The sequence below is a fragment of the Anas acuta genome, chromosome 3 (assembly GCF_963932015.1).
Source record: "Anas acuta chromosome 3, bAnaAcu1.1, whole genome shotgun sequence".
Classification (NCBI taxonomy): Eukaryota; Metazoa; Chordata; class Aves; order Anseriformes; family Anatidae; genus Anas; species Anas acuta.
This window is the reverse complement of record NC_088981.1, coordinates 118,684,326-118,703,336: the sequence shown is the minus strand read 5'-3', so window position 1 is coordinate 118,703,336 and position 19,011 is coordinate 118,684,326. Positions and strand designations below refer to the sequence as shown.

The window sequence follows — 19,011 nt, the reverse complement described above, 5'->3', positions numbered from 1 at the left end:
CGGGGCCCGCGGGGGGGAGGGAGACACGGCCCCGGGATAACGGGCGGAAACGGAGGAAGGGCTCCGAGAGCAGCCAGCAGAAAACGACGAAATATAAAAAACAACACAGAAACTGTTTCAAAACACAACGTAATTTTACGAAGAGAAAGAAAAACACACATTACAGCTCTGTCTTTGAACCTCGGAACCAGGGGAGAGCGCGAACGCAGTCCCCCACTACCACAAATTATGCAGTCGAGTTTCCCGCATTTGGGGAAATCGCAGGGGTCAGCACACCCGGAGTGCAGGGGATGAGCCTCGCCCTGGGAAAACCACCTGCCTGATCATGGTGTCTCCCCTGCCAGGTAAGTATGCCCCCACCTCCCCGACCACCCGGCCCCACCACAGCGCACGCACCCCCAGCACACGGACACCAGCCCCCAAAGCCCACCCCGGGCCCTCCCCACGCCCCCTCCCCGCCCCGAGCTCCGGCCCCGTTCCGAGCCCGCTCCGCGCCCACGGGGGTCTCCAGGGGGGCCCCGCGTGGCGTGGGCTCGGTCCCGGCATGCGGCGCGGCGCCTGATCTGCATGGACACGCCCCCTGATCTGCATGGACACGCCCCCACGCCCACAGGCCACGCCCCTCGCCCGCTCTGGCCGCAGCCAGGCGCAGAGCGGGGGCTCTGCAGGGGCAGCAGTTTGTGCGGGGGAAATCTTCGCTAAGGGAGACAGGAGGAGCACTGCGAGATCGGGAAAAACACAAATCACGGGCGCTCTGCTCACGAGAGAAGAAGGAAAAAGAAGGAAAAGGAGAAATTAGCGGGTGGCCAAATCACATTGCACATGTAGGGTACAGGAGGGCATCGGGCGGGCGCTGAACTTGCAGGACTCAAGTGAGGAAATGGCAGAAATCAGGTGCCGGGTGTTATACATGAAGTCTCAACTCAATCTGAATTTCGTAATATTTATAAAACAAATATTTCTAAAAGGTATAAAAGGCAAGTAAACAGCGCTGGGTGTGCGGGGAGTCCACGCTCCACCAACACGCACACATGAACATCAAGCACTCTAAATATACAGAACATGGCTTTACATACTAAACCCAAGTGTGCCTGTACATACGTACAATCAGAAAAGAACAATCCTTTAAGTTCCATGACTTAATAAACTCGAGTACGCCTATACATATTCACAATCAGAAAAGGTAACAAACAATCCTTTAAGTTCCATGACTTAACAGTCTCCGTTTTCCATTCCTTTTGAACAATATGTCTTGATTTAAGTTGTCAAGCAACTCGGTCTTCAGGCCTTATGTATCCCATTCTTCCTGGATCGAAGAAAAGCAGATCCATCTCCTTTTCAAGGCCAATAGGCCTGGGTCAAAAGGCACGTCCAGGTCAGCAGGGGCGGAACAGCAAAAGCCTTCGATGGCTGTAGCAGCAGAGGGGCTGATGGTGTAGCAGTCAGATCAGTAGAGGAGCCCGCAGCTCCCTCACTGCCTGGCAAACCATGCATTTCTGACTGGTCCCACACGGCTCTTTAAGGCCTCAGAGATTGCTCGCCAGGTGCCGAGCATTCCCACTGCAACCTTGTCATTTTTAGTTGCAGTCCCACACCTTGACCTCAGTTTGGTCCCATATTTCAGGCTCATAAACTGTCCGATTGTTAAGAAGGAGAATGAGCTGTAAGGTTACCAGGACAGTCTTTGTTCCTAAGGACGTATGATTCCCCATAATGTGCAGCTGCTTACCAGCGAGGGGCAGTTGTGTGCTGGCTCCGCTTCTCTCAGCTCAAGCTTCTCTCCAGCTCCGGTGCGCCTGTTTCCAGCGACTTTCTGTACGAGCTTCTCTGAGCAGTTTGCTGAGTTTGTCTGAACCCATCTTCATGAGGCAATCAAAGTGCCTGTTCCCGTCCTGGTCTCCATTCTGCCAGCCTGTTCCTCTTCACTTCTTTTTCCTGCTTCTTTACTGATGTAACTTCATCGTGCTGCCTTTTTTTTTATCTTGAGGGCAGGCTCCCCTCTTACACCCTTCTCTCCACAGCAGTTCTTTTCAAAACAACTTTTCATTGGTCAGACAACTTTGAAGGTAACAACAACAGCAAACACCCAGAAACTTCCATGCCTTAACGGCTGGAGAACAAGGAACCGGAGACTGCATGGAGTCTCCTGAATCACCCTTCTTTGTTCCCTCTAAACTCTTTTGCATTCCGGATGGCCTCGTCGTTAAGAGTCTCATGTTATCTCAACCACGGGGCTTTCCAACCCCCATGGACACATTCCCAAATCTCCCCCTTCTTTATTAATATCAACCATTTTCTCGACTCGAATTACCACTCCGTATATAACACAGGTAATAGGGGATATAAGGTTAGGATAAACTCCTACTGTGCGCTTCTGCTCGCAAGATGCCCACAATGCAATCACAAATGAGACAGCTTTGCAGAAGGTCCTGTCTGAAGAAAATTATTGAGATTTTTCCCACAGCAGTCCCAGTCATTCAAGGTGTAGAAGCCCCTAGGACCGGCTGGCCCAGCCCTCAGCCCAGCAGTGATGAGCCCACCACTAAACCAGTTCCACACCAACACGTTTCCTGCAGACCTCCAGGGATGGCGACTCGCCCCCTGCCCTGGGCAGCCCATCCCAGCACCGCACAGCCCCCTCAGTAAAGCAATGTCTCCTAATTTCCATCCTAAACCTCTCCTGGTGCAACTTGAGGCCATTTCCTCTCGTCTCATCACTTGGTGCTTGGGAGAAGAGCCCAATCCCCACCTCACTACAGCCTCCTGTAAGGTAATTGTAAAGTGCAGTAAGGTTCCCCCTGAGCCTCTTCTTCTGCAACCCCAGCTCCCTCAGCCGCCCCTCACAGGCCTTGTGCTCCAGGCCCTTCCCCAGCTTCGGAGCCCTGCTCTGGACACACTCCATGTTATAAGTTGCCCCCTTAATTAACTTTCAGAGAGCATTGCATTAATAATAGAAAGGAGTTTATTGAGTAAGCAACAGCAAGCAAAACAGCGCTGGGTGGCCGGGGAGTCTCGGCTCCGCTCCCCGGTCCCGGAGGGGGGCACAGGGGGCGCTGCCGCGGGGGCGCCGAGCGGGGAGCAGCAGCGGGGCGGGGAGCGCCGTGCGGAGCGGGGGCTCTGCCGGGGGATCGCGGGTGGCCGAGCTCCTGGGCACGGCCCTGCCGGTACCTGGGGCACGCAGCCGGCTGCTCACTGCCCCCGGCAGGGTGGGGAATGAATGGGAACGGCAGAAGAGTGCAAACAAGGGTTGAGATAAAGATACTTGAACGAGAAAACAAAGAAAATTATACAACTAATAGCAGTAATACTGATTAAGGAGCCGTTGGGGAGGCAACGGTAATAGACATTGGGGAGGCAAGGACAATCCCCAGACAAGGACTGCATATCTCGAAACAAGACACTGCAACTCATGATAAGGAAGCGGCAGACGGACAGACAAGACGGAACAAACGTAAGGACTATAAATCTCAAAACTGGACACTGGAATTCATTATAAAGATACAACAAACAGAAGAATTAGCAAAAGTTAGCTCTTGCAATTAAGAAACGTGCCAATTCAGCAGATTCCTGACCAAAGGTGAAAAGTACACTGTGAGGAAGACTCGGGGTCTTCCTCCCAAAGACCCCTGCCCACATCCCAAAGACCCCTGCCCACAATTCTTGGGAGGCTCTACGCAGGCGCAAGGTGCCAAAAGGCTAATTAGCATGAGAAGCAAGGGAAGGGGGGGATAGGTAATGAATATGTATAGGCGCTTGTAGAATATTGATAGATTGATTGTATAAATTCAAGACTGCTTTCCGCTTTGGGCATGCACGATAGGTGGAGAGATCCCCCCGTGCATCCAGTGCTGCAGTAAAGAATATACCACTTCAAGGAATTTCGGCTACGATCTTTGAATCAATACAAATAAGTGAAGGGCAAGAGAACCGCTCACCACCAGCTGGCTGGTGCCCAGCTCACAGAGCTCTTCAAGGATGTTTTCCTTAGAGCACAAGAACTCCCCACCCCCAGGGAAAAAGCAGGCAGGGAGGGCAGACACCGGGGATGGCTGAGCAGTGACCTGCTGGGCAGACGGAGGTGTGAGGAGGAAATGCACAGGCAGTGGAAGCAGGGGCATGTGGCCAGGGATGGGTACAGGGAAGCTGTCCAGATGTGCAGGGATGGGATCAGGAAAGTCAAGGCATGGATGGAACTGAGCGTGGCAAGGGATGCAGGGAGTAACAGGAAGGGATTCTCTGGGTGCATTGCCAAGGAGCGTACCCCCTGCTGGTGGGTGGCAGAGGAGAGAACTGGTAACGAGGGACATGGAGAAGGCTGAGGGACTCAACTTCTTTGCCTCACCCTTCACCACCAGTCACCTGGGGAACCAGAGACCGGTGAGCCTCATGGAACAGATCCTCCTGGAAGCAATGTTAACGCACATGCAAGACAAGGAAGTGATCCGAGGCAGCCACCACAGCCTCACCGAGGGCAAATTGTGCCTGACCGATCTTGGGGACTTCTGTGATGGAGCAACTGCATCAACTGACAAGGGCAGACCAATGGATGCCATCTACCTGGACTTCTGTAAGGCCTTTGACACGGTGCCACACAACATCCTGATCTCTAAATGGAAGAGATGGATTTGAAGGGTGGTCCATTCAGTGGATAAGGAATTGGCTTGAAGGCTGCACCCAGAGAGTGGTGGCCAACGGCTCCATGTCCAGGTGGAGGCCGGTGATGAGTGGTGTCCCTCAGGGGTCTGCCCTGGGACTGGCACGGGGGTTGGAACCAGATCTTTAAGGTCCGTTTCACCCTGAGCTCAGTGTCAGCCCCCGGCCAACTCCCCCTTGTTTTATTGTTCAGCAGGACGCCCCCTGGGATGGGACACCCCTTTGGGGTCCCCGGGCTTCCCTGGCCGTGTCCCCTCCCAGCTCCCTGTGCACCCCGAGCTCCTCGCTGGCAGGGCCGTGTGAGGGGAGGGCAGGTCCGGGCTCCGTGCAGCGCTGCTGTGCGACAGCCGGCACGTCGGGGTGCTTTGGGCACGTCGGGGCGCTTGGGGCACGTCGGGGCGCTTTGGGAGCGGGCAGGCCGGGGACACGCGGCCCCGACCCCCGGCCGGGCTGCGGGGAGCCGCGGGACGGGCACCTCGGGGCAGGGAACGCTGCAAACCCGTGTGCGGCCGGCGTCGGGACGGGCCCGGTGCCCCGCGCTGGCCGAGGGGTGCGGGAGAGGCCTGGGGCTGCGGGGCTGGGACCACCGACACTGCGGGACCGGGATCGGGGCAGGACCCGCGGGGACCCGCAAGGCCCGGCGCTAGGACCCGGCGGGGCCGGGGAACTCGGGCACGGGGCGGGGCCTGTCGGCAGGGGGCGTGTCCATGTAGCCCATGGGGGCGTGTCCATGCAGATCAGGGGGCGTGTCCATGCAGATCGGGGGCCGCGCCGCATGCCGGGACCGAGCCCACGCCACGCGGGGCCCCCCTGGAGACCCCCGTGGGCGCGGAGCGGGCTCGGAACGGGGCCGGAGCTCGGGGCGGGGAGGGGGCGTGGGGAGGGCCCGGGGTGGGCTTTGGGGGCTGGTGTCCGTGTGCTGGGGGTGCGTGCGCTGTGGTGGGGCCGGGTGGTCGGGGAGGTGGGGGCATACTTACCTGGCAGGGGAGACACCATGATCAGGCAGGTGGTTTTCCCAGGGCGAGGCTCATCCCCTGCACTCCGGGTGTGCTGACCCCTGCGATTTCCCCAAATGCGGGAAACTCGACTGCATAATTTGTGGTAGTGGGGGACTGCGTTCGCGCTCTCCCCTGGTTCCGAGGTTCAAAAACAGAGCTGGTGGTGATATTTCTTGTGGTACTGGTGTGAGTGTCCTCGAGCGCCTCTGGCCGTTTCCTGGGTCTGTCGGGGGCGGTGCTGCAGCCGCCCCGTCCCGCAGGGCCCCGAGGACCCCCGGTGCCCCCGCCCCGCTGCCCCGTGGCCGCCGCCTCGCCGGGGTTCGGAGCGCGACCGGGGGCCGCGGGGCGCAGAGGGGGTGCGGGAGGAGCCGAGCGGGCGCCCCGGAGGCTCTCGGGGTCTCTCGCTGGGTGCGGGGCAGCCCCGAGCCTTCCCGTGCCGGGCTGGGGGGGCGGGGGTGGTCCTGGGAGAAGAACCCAGAGGCTGCCCCAAGGCAGAGAAGGGCCAGTCTGAGCCAGCTCTGTGCCCGCCACTGGCGGTCGGAGCTGCAGCCATGGAGAGGAGCCCACGGGGAGCAGGGGCAGAGAGGGACCGAGAAGGAGCGGCAGGGACGAAGCGTCAGGGACTGAGCGCAGCCCCCATTGCCCTGCGCTGCTCGAGGAGGGGAAGGTGTCTTTATTTGTTGTGGTTGTTTCTCACAGCTCCATCTGGTTACTAAGAGGTGTTACATTTTATTAATCTGTGGAGGAATGGTTAAGTGAAGTAGGCCATGTGAATGTTGAGCAACTTGGAGGTCGCGAGCTAAAAAAGTATCGAACGCAGCTCATGAGTCTGGCAGATGGCGGGAAGCCAATCAAGGGACAAAGGCATTGTGTCAGTGTGTGGATGGGAAAGTACCTAAGGCGGGATAACGGTTGAGGGAATGAGGAGCTAGCTGATAAGATAGGGAAATTGCACTAACCAATAGTGAGCTTAGCTTTTGCAATATGTATGAGCTAATTATATTGAATCATATAAAAAACGGCTGAGCTATCCAATAAATCGAAGTTCACTGATCACTCCTATTGAGCGTCTGTGTCTTCCTTCCGTCGACAACATTAATCTCTCTCTGCGGGGTCTGTTTTACCCGTGATAACTGTTGGGTGATCTCCCCATCCTTATCTCACCCCTTGAGCCCTTTGCATCGTATTTTCTCCGCTTTGAGGAGGGGGAGTGAGAGAGTGGCTGAGGTGGAGCTCGGCTGCCCAGCTGGGTAAAACCCCGTGTAAAACCCAGCAGAGTTAAACCACGCTTCCTCCACTGCTCCTGCCCTGCGGGGCCCAGCGGGGTCCGTGGCTGTCTCCTGCCCCAGTTTGTGATGCACCAGCAGAGGAACACCCAGGATCCTTCTGGGAGCCAGGATTAATCAGGCTGCCACTCACAGGAACTATAAGATAAGTGAAATTCTATGTGAGAGAGCAATTAGAATGTACCCAGCTCCACCTGGGGGAAGGCAAAGAAGGAGTGGAGAGCTTAAGGGGCCGGCTGGTATGGGGGACACTGCTGTGGGGGTGTGCTGCAGCTCAGCAGATCAGGAGGAGGAGGTCGATGAAGCCTTCTACAAGCAGCTGGAAGTAGCCTCACGATCCTGGACGCTGGTTCTCATGGGGCTTTTAATCATCTGGACATCTGTTGGGAAAGCAACTCAGCCAGGCACATGCAGTCCAAACGGACAAACAATGCATTGGAGATAATTTTCTGACGCAGGTGGTGGAGGAGCTGACAAGGCAGGGGGTGTTTCTGGACCTTGTTCTTATAAGCAGATGGGTTTGTTAGGGATGTGAAGGTCGGGGGCAGCTTGGGATGCAGCGACCATGAGATCGTGGAGTTCAAGATGGAACTTGGTGGAAGAAGTAAGGCAAAAAATAGGATTGCCACCCTGGAATTTCAGAGAGAAAGTGTGGGGTGGATGAGTGGGCAGTAAGGTGGGTTGGGAACTGGCTGAGCTCAGAGGGTGGCCAGCAGGTCAAGGGAGGTGATCCTCCCCCTCTATTCTGCCCTGGTCAGGCCTCACCTGGAGTACTGGGTCCAGTTCTGGGCTCCCCGGTACAAAAAAGACAGGGATCTCCTGGAAAGAGTCCAGCAGAGGGCCACAAAGATGAGACGGGGCCTGGAGCATCTTCTCTGTGAGGAAAGGCTGAGACCTGGGGCTGGTCAGCCTGGAGAAGAGGAGACCGAGAGGGGATCTCAGCAATGTGTATAAATACCTGAGGGGTGGGAGGCAGAGGGATTTGGCCAACCTCAGAGGGATGTGGCCGAGCTCCACTCGCGCTCGTTGCTGGCGCCGGTCGGTGTCCTCTGTGCCCGGCTGCCCCGGGCCGTGCGAGCGAGCGGTGCCTCTGCCGGTACAGGGGGACCGGGCGGAGCGGGACCCCCACGGGCAGGCTCCGGGCAGACCCCGCGGGACAGGAGCCGAAGCGCAGCCCCGGGAAACCGCCCGCGGAGACGAAAAAGGAGGAGAAGGGAACGCCCCGACCCCAGCTCTGTCTTTGGACCTGGGAACCAGGGGAGAGCGCGAACGCAGTCCCCCACTACCACAAATTATGCAGTCGAGTTTCCCGCATTTGGGGAAATCGCAGGGGTCAGCACACCCGGAGTGCAGGGGATGAGCCTCGCCCTGGGAAAACCACCTGCCTGATCATGGTGTCTCCCCTGCCAGGTAAGTATGCCCCCACCTCCCCGACCACCCGGCCCCACCACAGCGCACGCACCCCCAGCACACGGACACCAGCCCCCAAAGCCCACCCCGGGCCCTCCCCACGCCCCCTCCCCGCCCCGAGCTCCGGCCCCGTTCCGAGCCCGCTCCGCGCCCACGGGGGTCTCCAGGGGGGCCCCGCGTGGCGTGGGCTCGGTCCCGGCATGCGGCGCGGCGCCTGATCTGCATGGACACGCCCCCTGATCTGCATGGACACGCCCCCTGATTTACATGGCCACCCGCCTTTATCTCTATGGACACGCCCCCCTGTACGCACGTTCACGCCCTCTTATTTGCATAGACACGCCCCCTCCCTCCTGGCGCCCCGCCCCCCAGCAGCACAGCGGCTCTGGCTCAGGTACTTTCCCCCCGTGGCCCCGCCCCCAGCAGCAGCCTGATTTGCATAGCCCCGCCCCCTTCCCCCTCCCTCTCTGCCCCCGCCCCGGTGCCCCCGCCCGTCCCGGTGCAGCCGCCGCCCGGCTCCGCTGCCCGCCCCGGCGGAGCCCCGTGGGGCCGCCCCGTTGTGGGGGTCTCCGCACGGCTCCCCCCCAGGTCCCCGCGGTGCCGCAGGAAGGAGCCCCCAGGCGCGGTGCCGCTCGCTTTATTGTGCCCCCCCGGGGCGCTGCACGCAGGGGGTGTCCCCGTCACGGGGCCTTGGCTTTCCGGCGCTGGGTGCCCCACAGCAGCAGGGACAGGGCGGCCGTCACGGCCCCCAGGATGCTGCAGAAGGGCAGGACGGGGAAGGCGCCCTGCAAGGAGACACGGGGGTAAGTGGCTCTGCCCACCCCACCGGGCCGTCCTGCGGGGGGGTTCCGTCCCTCGGCCCCCCCGGGGCACCCACCTCGCGCAGGCACTTGTAGCCGTGGAAGGGGCTGGCGCAGAGGCACTGGGTGAAGCCGGGGCCGTCCGGGGCACAGGCAGCATTCTCAGGGCACAGCCAGGCTGGGGGGGCACAGCAGGAGGTGATGGGGCCAGGCCAGGGCTGCTCCCAGCACAGCCCCACCACGCTGAGGGGACACCAGGGCCCAGCCAAGCAAGGGGATTGGGGAGCCCCAGCAGGAGGGCGCTGGTTGTCCCCCACCCCACGGTGTGCAGTGCCCCGGAGGGGGGACACAAGGACACGGGGTGCTCAAGGAGGCCCGTCCCTGTAACCCACGTACCAAGCTCCCCGGAGCTGTTGCAGGGGTTCCTCTGGCCGTGGCAGAGGCGGCTGCTCCCGCGCTCCGTCACCTCCTGCCAGGCGCTGCTCCCACCTGGGCACTGCAGCTCCAGTGGCACCGTGCTGGGAAGGAGAGCTCAGCACCGGGCACCGCGCCCAGCCCCCCCGAGCCCCCCCTGAGCCCCCCCTGAGCCCCCCGTACTCACAGGTTCTGCAGGTTCGTGAAGCCCAGGAAGGAGCTGTTGGGGAGGGCTGCCAGGGGGTTCTCCGTCAGGTCCCTGCAAACACACCGGGGGCTGGGGGTCCTGCCTGGGGGCAGCACGGGCACCCCGGGGTGGTGCCACAGGGGGACAGCGGGGATGGAAACCAGAGCGTGCACGGCCCAGCCCCATCCCACAGCTGCCCCCAGAGCCCTCTCCCTGCCCCACCGGGACTCACAGGACAACGACAGGCGCGGCCTCAGCAAACGCAGCGGGCAGGCTGCGCAGGGAGCAGTTGCTCAGGTCCAACCTGGGTGGAGGGAGGGACGTCAGACACCTGCACCCCACTGCGCCCCCCGCATGCTGCAGCCCCCCACAGCCCCCCAAAAAACTCCCCGCACCCCGCAGCCCCTCGCACACACCCCACAGCCCCCATACGCACCCCACACCCCGCACACACCCTGCACCCCGCAGCCCCCCACACCCCTCCCGTACCCGAGCAGGCGCCGCGGGGGTCCCGGATCCAGGCAGCAACGTCCCCGCGGCTCCGCGCCCGCCGTGGAGGCACAGAACCGGGCCACGACGGATCCGTTCCGCAGCGGCCCCGGGCAGCTCCCGCACACCTGCGGGGGGAACCGGTCACGGGGGGCGCGGGCACGGCCGGCACCGGGCCGGTACCGGTCCCGGTCCCCCCCCACCCCGCTCACCTCCCCGCCGGCATCCCCGGGCAGCAGCAGCAGCAGCAGCAGGAGGGTGCCCGCGGCCCAGCTCCGTGCCCGCCGCTCGGCTCCGGCTCCGGTCCCGCCCGGCCGGGTCCGGCCGTGCCCCGGGGCAGCGCCCAGCGGGGCGGAACGGCCGCGGGGGGGGCCCGGCGGCTCCGCCATGGGCCGGGGGGCGGCGGGGCGCGGCGACCTGAGCCCGGCGGAGAGGCCGCGCCCCCGGGGCCGGGCGGAAGAGCGGGGCTGCGGGCACGGCCTCGCGCCGTCATCGGTGCGCGCCGCCGCCGCCGCCGCACGTGGGCACAGCGGAGCCGCGCACCCGCTGCCGGCCCCGGTGAGTGCCCGAGCGGAGCGGCCCGGGGCTGCCGGCACCGCCCCGGTACCGCCCCGGCACCGCCGGGCTCCGTGGGCTCCGTGGGCAGGGGCCGGTGCGCGGGGCTAGGGGCGGGGGCCGGCGGTTCTGGGGAGCGGGGGCTCCGGTAGGGGTCACGCCGGACACCGGCGCCGGGCACCGGGGGGGCGTGGCCGCGGTGAGGGGACACCGGGGGTGAGGGCGGCGGGGACTCGGGGTGGGGGGACGGGGGAGGCTCGGGTTGGGGATGGCGGGGCGGGGGGGGGTCTCGGGAAGGGGACGGGGGGAGCACGGCTTCAGGCTGGGGGCGCGGGGGGCGTGGAGCGGGGCCCCGAGCTGGGGGCACGGGGCCGGGAGCAGCGGCTGGGGCTGGGGGCGCGGGGGGCGGGCGGCAGGGCCCGGGGTTACGGGGACACCGCGAGGTTGCGGGGACGCGGGGGGGGGGCGGACCCTCGAGGACGGGCGCAGCGCCCCGGGGGGGCCGCCGGGACCTTGGGCCGGGGTCGGTGGCGGCACGGCCCCGGGGCTGCGGCGGGGCGGGGGACGGGGGGCGTCCTTGGGCGGGGGGCTCCAGCCCCGTGTTGTGTCTGCGCGGCGCGGAGCGGTGACCTTGGACCCTGCCCGCGGAGCTGCGCCGCGCAGCCTGGGTTGGCGGCGGGCGGTGCTGCCCCCTCGCCTCCTTCCCGGCTCGGTCCCGAGCCAGCGCCGCCGCCCCCGGCCCCCAGCGGGCAGGCCCGGGCGCGGGGCAGGGCTGGAGCCGATCCCGATCCCGGTGCTGATCCTGCCAAGCACGCCCCGGGGCATTCCTGCGGGGATCAGGGGCCGCCGCCCCCCCGCCTTGTCCTCGCGTGCCCCCGCCGGGGCTCCGCGCTCCGCCCGTCCCGGGGCTGCCCTGCCCCGCTCAGGTGCTCGCGGTGCCCGGGGCCGCCCCACGCCCACGCGGGGTGTCGGTGCCGTCCGTCTGTCCGGGCTGTCCGTCTGTCCGCCCGCCCTCGGTGCCTGTCCGGTTTGGGTTGGGGACCGGCCGTGCGGGTCCCGCCGGCTGCGGGGGCGCGGGGCGGGGGCGCGTTGGCGGCGGCGTCGGGGGCCGGGGCAGGGCCGGGGCTGGGCCGGTTCCGCCGGGCTCGGCGGGGGCTCTGCGCGCCGCGGGGGCTGGCGCCGGGCGGGCCGGGCGGTGCTGCCGTGCCCTCGGCGCTGCTTGGCAGGGGCCGTGTTTGCCTTGGCCGGGGGACGACCTCCCGGGGCAGGTGGGGGAAGCGGGGGGGGGGGGTTGGAGGGGGAGGGCTGAGGGATGTCCTGGTGCTGTGCTCCCGCAGGTCCTTGAGGCGGGCTGAGATCAGGAGCGAAGGTCCCCGCGGAGCCTCCGGTGCGGCCGCCGGGGCTCGGCACGCCCATGAGGTGGGGCGGGCGCAGCGGGGGCGTGCGGCCGGGGGGCAGCGGGGCAGCGGCAGGAGCTCGCCATGGAGTTCACGGCGATCGACTACACCATCTTCACGCTGCTGCTGGTGCTGTCCTTGGCCATCGGGCTCTTCTACGCGCTGAGCGGCGGGCGGCAGCGCACGGTGCAGGAGTTCCTCCTGGCCAACCGCAGCATGGGCTTCCTGCCCGTCGCCCTGTCCCTGCTGGCCACCTTCCAGTCGGCCGTGGCCATCCTGGGTGTGCCGGCCGAGATCTACCGCTTCGGCACCGAGTACTGGTTCCTCGGCTGCTCCTACTTTCTGGGACTGCTCATCCCGGCACACGTCTTCATCCCCGTCTTCTACCGCCTGCAGATCACCAGCACCTACGAGGTGAGCCGGGTGCCGTGGGACGGAGGGGGCGCGGGGGCACCTCTCCTGCTCGCAGACCCCACGTCGGGACGGGGGCGCTCCCCTGACCCTGTCTCCCCCCTGCCCCCAGTACCTGGAGCTGCGCTTCAACAAGACCGTGCGCATCTTTGGCACCGTCACCTTCATCTTCCAGATGGTGAGCGGGCGGCCGGCACCTCCTGGCCGTCCTGGGGGGTCCCGGATGTGGGGGCGTGGGGAGGGGGCGCAGGGGGGCTGCAGCGCTGCTGTCCCCGCAGGTCATCTACATGGGGGTGGTGCTCTACGCGCCTGCGCTGGCCCTCAATGCAGGTAAGGGAGCCGGGGGCTGCGAGGGGGCTGTGGGGCAGAGCCCAGCCTGGGGTCCCGCTGGGTCCCACGGCCACACCGGGTGCCCCCGCGGTCCTCGTTGTTCGTTAACGGCTCCGCTGCTTCCAGTGACGGGCTTTGACCTCTGGAGCGCGGTGCTCACCATAGGGCTGGTCTGCACGCTGTACACCACGCTGGTGAGTCGCTGCCGCCGTGCCCCGGCCGTGGGGCTGCCCCGTGCCCCCCCCCCCCCCCCCTGGGCCGCGGTGACGGTGCCGTGCCTCCGCAGGGCGGGCTGAAGGCCGTCATCTGGACGGACGTCTTCCAGACGCTGGTGATGTTCGCGGGGCAGCTGGCCGTCATCGTGGTGGGCGCGCAGCGCGTGGGCGGCATGGCCCGCGTCTGGCGCGTGGCGGAGCAGGAGGGCAAGATCTCGGGCATCGAGTGAGCGCCGAGCCCTGGTGGGGGGGGTGCAGGGGGCGGCCACCCCCCCGTGACCGCGTTCCCCTCCCCGCAGCCTCAACCCCGACCCCTACGTGCGGCACACGTTCTGGACGCTGGCCTTCGGGGGCGTCTTCATGATGCTGTCGCTGTACGGCGTGAACCAGGCGCAGGTGCAGCGCTACCTGAGCTCCCGCAACGAGAGGCAGGCCGTGCTGTGAGTGGGGTGGGGGCGCAGGGGGGAGCCCCCCGCCGCCAGCCTCTGACGTCTCCGTGGCGCCCGCAGCTCCTGCTACGCCGTCTTCCCCTGCCAGCAGATCGTGCTGTGCCTCAGCTGCCTCACCGGCCTCGTCATGTTCGTCTACGACCGTGAGCACCCGCTGGTGACCGGCGTCTCGTCCGACCAGGTGGCTGCCCGTGCCCCCTCCTTCCCCCCCAGCCCGCCGTGCGCCCCCCAGCACCGCGCTCACCCCGTGCCGGTCCCCAGCTGGTGCTGTACTTCGTGATGGACGTGCTGAAGGACCTGCCAGGGCTGCCCGGCCTCTTCGTCGCCTGCCTGTTCAGCGGCTCCCTGAGGTGGGTGCCGTGGCCGAGGGCTGGCGGGGGGGGGCGCGTGGCCGAGCCCCCCTCCCGCTCGCTCTCCTCCCCAGCACCATCTCCTCCGCCTTCAACTCGCTGGCGACGGTGACGATGGAGGACCTGGTGCGGCCGCACTGCCCCGGGCTGTCGGAGTCGCGGGCCACGCAGTTCTCCAAGCTGCTGGGTGAGCGGGGGCCGGGCGGGGGGGCACCGGGGGGGGGCTGCAGTGCTGTGACACCCCCGCCTCTCCCCCAGCTCTCGGCTACGGGCTGCTGTGCCTGGGGATGGCCTACCTGTCCTCCAAGCTGGGCCCCGTGCTGCAGGTAGGGGATGGGGGGCACCCTGCTGCCCCCCCCGGGTGTGGGTGGCCCCCCCAGCCCCGCAGCCCCACAGCGGTGCCGTGTCCCTGCAGGCAGCCATCAGCATCTTCGGCATGGTGGGGGGGCCGCTGCTGGGGCTCTTCTGCCTGGGCATGTTCTTCCCCTGCGCCAACCCCGCGGTGAGTCCCGCAGTGCTCCCCCCCCATGCATGGCCCCCCCCTCCCCGCCACAGCTCCCCCCCCCCTGTGGGGTGCCGGCCGCGGGGCTCAGTGCTGCGACCCCCCCTCCCCACGCAGGGCGCCATCGTGGGGCTGCTGGCGGGGCTGGCCATGGCCTTCTGGGTGGGCATCGGCAGCCTGGTGAGCAGCATGGGGGCGGCCGGGGGGGCCCCCGCAGCCAACAGCACCGCCCCCTCCCCTGACGCCAACCTCACCGCCACCCTCGCCACCACCCTGCTCACCCCCACGGCGGCCCCACAAAGGTGAGCGGGACGGGGCTGGCGTGGGGGGGGGGGGGGGCAGGAGGAGGGTCAGCCTCTGGGGGGGGGCTGCTCCATGCCCCCCTGTCCCGCTCTCCCCCAGCCCCACGGGCCTGCAGAAGTTCTACAGCCTGTCCTACATGTGGTACAGCGCCCACAACTCCACCACCGTCATCGTGGTGGGGCTCCTGGTCAGCCTGCTCACCGGTGAGCGCGGGGGCTTGGGGGGGGGGGGGGGAAAAGCCGGGTGCTGCCCCCCCGCCCCCCCCGGTCCCTGCTGACCCCTCCGCCCTCAGGCCCCACCAAGGGCACGGCCGTGGACCCCCGCACCATCTACCCGGTGCTGCCGCGCCTGCTGTGCTGCCTGCCCCCCAAGTGGCGGCGGTGGCTGGGCTGCGGGGTGCCCTTCCCCGCCCAGGTGAGGACCCCCGGCCCCTCGGCCCCTTGGCGTTGGGGGGGGGGGGGTTCCCGCGGTGCTGCTGCCCCCCGCCCTGTCCCCGCAGGCCGCCGGCCGCCCGGAGCTGACGGTGACGGAGAAGGGGCCGCGGGTGCCCAACGGCGTGGCGGCGGACGTAGTGCCGCGGGCCGAGGAGGAGCAGGGCTACGTGCGCACGGCCGGGCCCCCCGCCTACGCCCTGCAGGAGACGTCCTTCTGAGCACCCCCCCAGCACCGGCACCGGCACCGGGGCCGCTGTGGGGCTGGGGCCCTGCAGGCGGTGCCGCCACCCCCGGGGGGCTCCGGGAGCGGTGCCGGTGCCGCGGCCTGGCCCCGTGCCCCCCCGGTGCCCCCCCGTGCCCCCCTGTGCCTTACCACCCTGCTCCGCGGCCCCCCCCCCAAATAAACCGTTCTGGAGCACGGCGCTCGGTGTGCACCGGGGCTCGCGGGACCCCAACGGGGCACCGGGGGTGGGCACCGGGGGGGTGCGGAGGAGAACGGGAGGCGAGGGGGGGCAGGGGCTGAGCGGGGGGGGGGGGCATTAGTGCAGGGGGCGGGGCTTAATTGGAGGGGGGCGTGGTTTATTCGAAGGGGCGGGGCTTACAGGCAGGGGGCGGGGCTTACAGGCAGGGGGCGTGGCCTGGTGACGCGGCTGCCGGGCGCTCCGTTCCCGCGGCCATGTCTCCGCGGCGGGCGGCCGAGCTGTACCGGGCCCCGTTCCCGCTCTACACCGTGCGCCTGCACCCGCGCCGCCCCCTCGCCATCACCGCTGGAGGCGGCGGCGCCGCCAAAACCGGGATCCGAAATGGCGTGGTGCGGGGGGGGCGGGGGGGGGATGGGGCCTGCGGGGGGGGCGGGGAGATTGGGGCGGGGGGGGGAACGGGAGCGGGGTCCCGGGGTCCCGGGTAAGGGTGGGGGGACCGCGGGAACGGGGCTGTGGGGCCGGGGTGGGGGCACCGGGGTCGGGTACTGGGGTGGGAGTACCACGGTCATGGGGCTGCGGGGCCGGGGTGGGGGGGCTGGGGTCGGGGTACCGGGGGGGGGGGTACTGGGATCGGGGTACTGGGATCGGGGTACTGGGGTACCGGGGCACCTGGGTACCGAGCCGGGATGGGGGTATTGGGATCGAGGTACCGGGATTGGGGTACTGGGGTGGGGGGACTGGGGTGGGGGTACCATGGTCATGGGGCTGCGGGGCCAGGATGGGGGGACTGGGGTCGGGATGGGGGTCCCAGGGTACCGGGCCAGGATAGGGGCACTGGGATCAGGGCTCCAGGATACCAAGATGGGGGTACTGGGTACCAGGGTACTGGGCTGGGATGGGGGTACAGGGATGGGGGTCCCAGGGTTGCAGGGCCAGGATGGGGGTCACAAGGTACTGGGCTGGGATGGGGATACCATGGTAATGGGGCTGTGGGGCTGGGATGCAGGTACTGGGGTAACTGGGTACCAGGCTGGAATGGGGGTACAGGGAGGGGGGCACTGGGGTACCAGGGCTAGGAGGTAGGATGGGGATACCGGGGTGCCTGGGTCCCGAGGCCAGGATGGGGGCACTGGGACCAGGATGGGGACCCCAGGGCTGGGGGGCAGCCAGGCTGAGCGTGGGGCAGTGCAGGGGCACCGGGCGGCAGCCCCCCCCCCACAGCCCCCTGCGGGTGCAGGACCCTGAGGCCGTGCCCACCCACCCCCCCCCGCAGCATTTCCTGCAGCTGGAGCAGGTGGGGGGGCAGCTCAGCGCCTCGCTGCTGCACTCGCACGACACCGAGACCCGCGCCACCATGACCATGGCGCTGGCGGGCGACTTCATCGCGGCGGGGCAGGACGCCGACTGCCACATCCTGCGCTTCAGCCTGCAGCCCCCCCCGGGGCGCGGCGCGGCCGGGCGGGACGGTGAGGGTCTGCACCCCCCCTGGGGCAGGGGGTGGCGGCGGGGGGGGGACAGCACGGGGCCGGGGGGTCCCCGCGGGGCTGTCGGGGTCAGCGTCGCCTTCCCCAATGCAGCCGGTGGGGAGAAGGGGCCGCGGAGGAGGAAGGGGCCCAGCGCGGCAGCGCAGGGTGAGACGCAGAACCAGACGAGCGAGGTGACGGTGGAGAGCCTGCACAGCGTCCGCACGGATTTCAGCCCCGACGCCCTGCAGAAGGCCGTGCGCTTCAACGCCGACGGCTCCCTGCTCGTCACCGGGGGGGCCGACGGCTTCCTGCGCCTCTGGGAGGTGGGCGCGGGGCACGGGACCGGGGCTGGGGGCAGTGCTGTGCCGCCGTGCCGTGCGTCTGGGGGGGAACCCTTCACCCACGGGCTGCTCTGTGCTCACAGTTCCCCAGCATGAAGAAGACGCTGGAGTTCAAAGCCCACGACGGGGAGATCGAGGACATCGCGCTGGGCCCTGACAACAAGGTGGGGGGCAGCTGGGAGGCGGTGGGGGGCAGCAGCCACAGCCTGTCCCTGCCCCGGCCCCGCTGCTGGAGTGCTCCTCGCACCCCCTCTGTGCAGGTGGTGACGGCGGGACGGGACTTCCAGTGCTGCGTGTGGCAGCGGGACCAGCTGGTGACGGGGCTGTGCTGGAACGAGAACCTGCCCGGCATCCCCGACAAGGCGTACCGCTACCAGGCCTGCCGGTGAGGTCCAGGGCTGGGGAGGGGGCGGCCCTGGCCCCCCGCAGTGCCCCAGTCGTGCCGCTGGGCTGGGCGGTGGCGGTGCTGTGTGGGGACGGTGCCGGCACGGGGTCAGCCTGCGCTGTCCCGGGGCAGGTTCGGGGCGGTGGAGGACAACGCCGGGGCGCTGCGGCTCTACACGGTGCAGGTGCCCCACAAGCGGGAGCGCCGCCCGCCGCCCTGCTACCTGACCAAGTGGGACGGGAGGAGCTTCCTGCCCCTGCTCACGCGGCCCTGCGGCAGCGAGGTGGTGTCCTGCCTCTCCGTCAGGTACGGCGCGGGGCTGGCTGCGGGCACGGTGCCGTGCCAGCCCCCCTCACCGCCACCCCCCACCTCTGCAGCGACTCGGGCACGTTCCTGGGGCTGGGCACCGTCACGGGCTCCGTGGCCATCCACATCGCCTTCTCGCTGCAGGTGAGCAGGGGCGCGGGGAGGGGGCGCGGGGAGGGGGCGCGGGGGCCGCCCTGCCCCTTAGGGCTGGGGTGAGCGTGCCCCCTCCCTGCTCCCCCTGCAGAGGCTGTACTACGTGAAGGAGGCGCACGGCATCGTCGTCACCGACGTCGCCTTCGTGCCCGAGAGCCAGCGCGGGCGGGAGCTGCTGGCAGGGAACGAGGCCGCCCTGCTCAGCGTGGCTGTGGACAGCCGCTGCAAGCTGCACCTGCTCCCCGGCCGGCGTAGGTGGCTCAGCTCCTGCCCCCTCTGTGCGCAGCGGGGCCGCGCAGCCCATCCTGCACGCACAGGAGGCAGCGGGACCCCCCCTGGGCACCCCCCCTCAGGCCCTGCTCTCCCCTGCAGGCTCCCTCCCCGTCTGGCTGCTGCTGCTGCTCTGTGCCGGGCTGATCGTGGCCACCATCCTGCTGCTGCAGCTCGCCTTCCCCGGCTTCCTCTAGGCCCTGGGGCCGGGACTGCCCCCCACGGCACCCCCCGGACTGTGGAGCAGATGAGGGACCCAGACACAGACCCAGACCCAGACCCGGACCCGGACCCGGACCCGGCCGTCCTGCTGGTGTTGTGCTATGGGGAGCGTGCTGGGCTGCAGTGCGGTGTGGGGCCGGCCCCGGGGCGCAGCGTGCCGCCGGCTGGGCTGGGTCCTGCGCTCTGCCCACTGCCATTAAACCCGGAGTGTGAAGGCAGCACCGGCCCCGTCTGTGCTGGGGGGTGGCGGGGGGCACAGGCAG

At 67.3% G+C, this 19,011-nt stretch overlaps 4 protein-coding genes, 1 long non-coding RNA gene and 3 other non-coding genes across 12 annotated transcripts in view; 4 read left to right on the top strand and 4 right to left on the bottom strand.

The window, feature by feature from the left end:
- CGREF1 (cell growth regulator with EF-hand domain 1) overlaps positions 1–19,011 on the top strand; it is a 34,069-nt gene that overhangs the window by 10,345 nt on the left and 4,713 nt on the right. The window lies entirely within an intron of this gene.
- Positions 189–352, bottom strand: LOC137855115 (U1 spliceosomal RNA). Its single transcript, XR_011095542.1, has one exon. It is a non-coding gene; the product is annotated as a U1 spliceosomal RNA (small nuclear RNA).
- Positions 5,623–5,786, top strand: LOC137855104 (U1 spliceosomal RNA). Its single transcript, XR_011095531.1, has one exon. It is a non-coding gene; the product is annotated as a U1 spliceosomal RNA (small nuclear RNA).
- Positions 6,276–8,600, bottom strand: LOC137855055 (uncharacterized). The gene is made up of 2 exons (XR_011095497.1): positions 7,703–8,600; positions 6,276–7,567 (listed from the first exon to the last, which is right to left on the bottom strand). It is a non-coding gene; the product is annotated as an uncharacterized lncRNA (long non-coding RNA).
- On the bottom strand, positions 8,192–8,355 carry LOC137855092 (U1 spliceosomal RNA). Its single transcript, XR_011095522.1, has one exon. It is a non-coding gene; the product is annotated as a U1 spliceosomal RNA (small nuclear RNA).
- ATRAID (all-trans retinoic acid induced differentiation factor) lies at positions 8,969–10,626 on the bottom strand. The gene is made up of 7 exons (XM_068679165.1): positions 10,450–10,626; positions 10,238–10,365; positions 9,981–10,052; positions 9,749–9,820; positions 9,544–9,665; positions 9,225–9,325; positions 8,969–9,132 (listed from the first exon to the last, which is right to left on the bottom strand). The coding sequence occupies exons 1-7, from the start codon at positions 10,624–10,626 to the stop codon at positions 9,028–9,030; spliced, it is 777 nt and encodes a 258-aa protein (XP_068535266.1). The 3' UTR covers positions 8,969–9,027.
- SLC5A6 (solute carrier family 5 member 6) lies at positions 9,011–15,605 on the top strand. Of its 4 annotated transcripts, none has more exons than XM_068679158.1 (16): positions 9,011–9,150; positions 12,130–12,603; positions 12,713–12,778; positions 12,879–12,930; positions 13,057–13,124; positions 13,217–13,371; positions 13,445–13,585; positions 13,655–13,775; positions 13,856–13,944; positions 14,019–14,131; positions 14,203–14,270; positions 14,360–14,446; positions 14,564–14,748; positions 14,849–14,952; positions 15,042–15,163; positions 15,249–15,605. In XM_068679158.1, exons 2-16 carry the CDS (start codon positions 12,274–12,276, stop codon positions 15,399–15,401), a joined length of 1,854 nt encoding a protein of 617 aa, XP_068535259.1. In that variant the 5' UTR covers positions 9,011–9,150; positions 12,130–12,273; the 3' UTR covers positions 15,402–15,605. The 4 variants fall into 4 exon arrangements, with proteins under 4 accessions (XP_068535259.1, XP_068535258.1, XP_068535261.1 ...); XM_068679157.1 differs by lacking the exon at positions 9,011–9,150 and adding an exon at positions 10,666–10,795; XM_068679160.1 differs by lacking the exon at positions 9,011–9,150 and adding an exon at positions 11,367–11,718.
- Positions 15,803–18,966, top strand: PREB (prolactin regulatory element binding). 2 transcript variants are annotated; one of them, XM_068679162.1, is made up of 9 exons: positions 15,804–15,994; positions 16,879–17,071; positions 17,183–17,394; positions 17,496–17,576; positions 17,673–17,797; positions 17,930–18,103; positions 18,175–18,247; positions 18,348–18,507; positions 18,629–18,966. In XM_068679162.1, exons 1-9 carry the CDS (start codon positions 15,860–15,862, stop codon positions 18,721–18,723), a joined length of 1,248 nt encoding a protein of 415 aa, XP_068535263.1. In that variant the 5' UTR covers positions 15,804–15,859; the 3' UTR covers positions 18,724–18,966. The 2 variants fall into 2 exon arrangements, with proteins under 2 accessions (XP_068535262.1, XP_068535263.1); XM_068679161.1 differs by having other exon boundaries at positions 15,803–15,994; positions 17,496–17,797.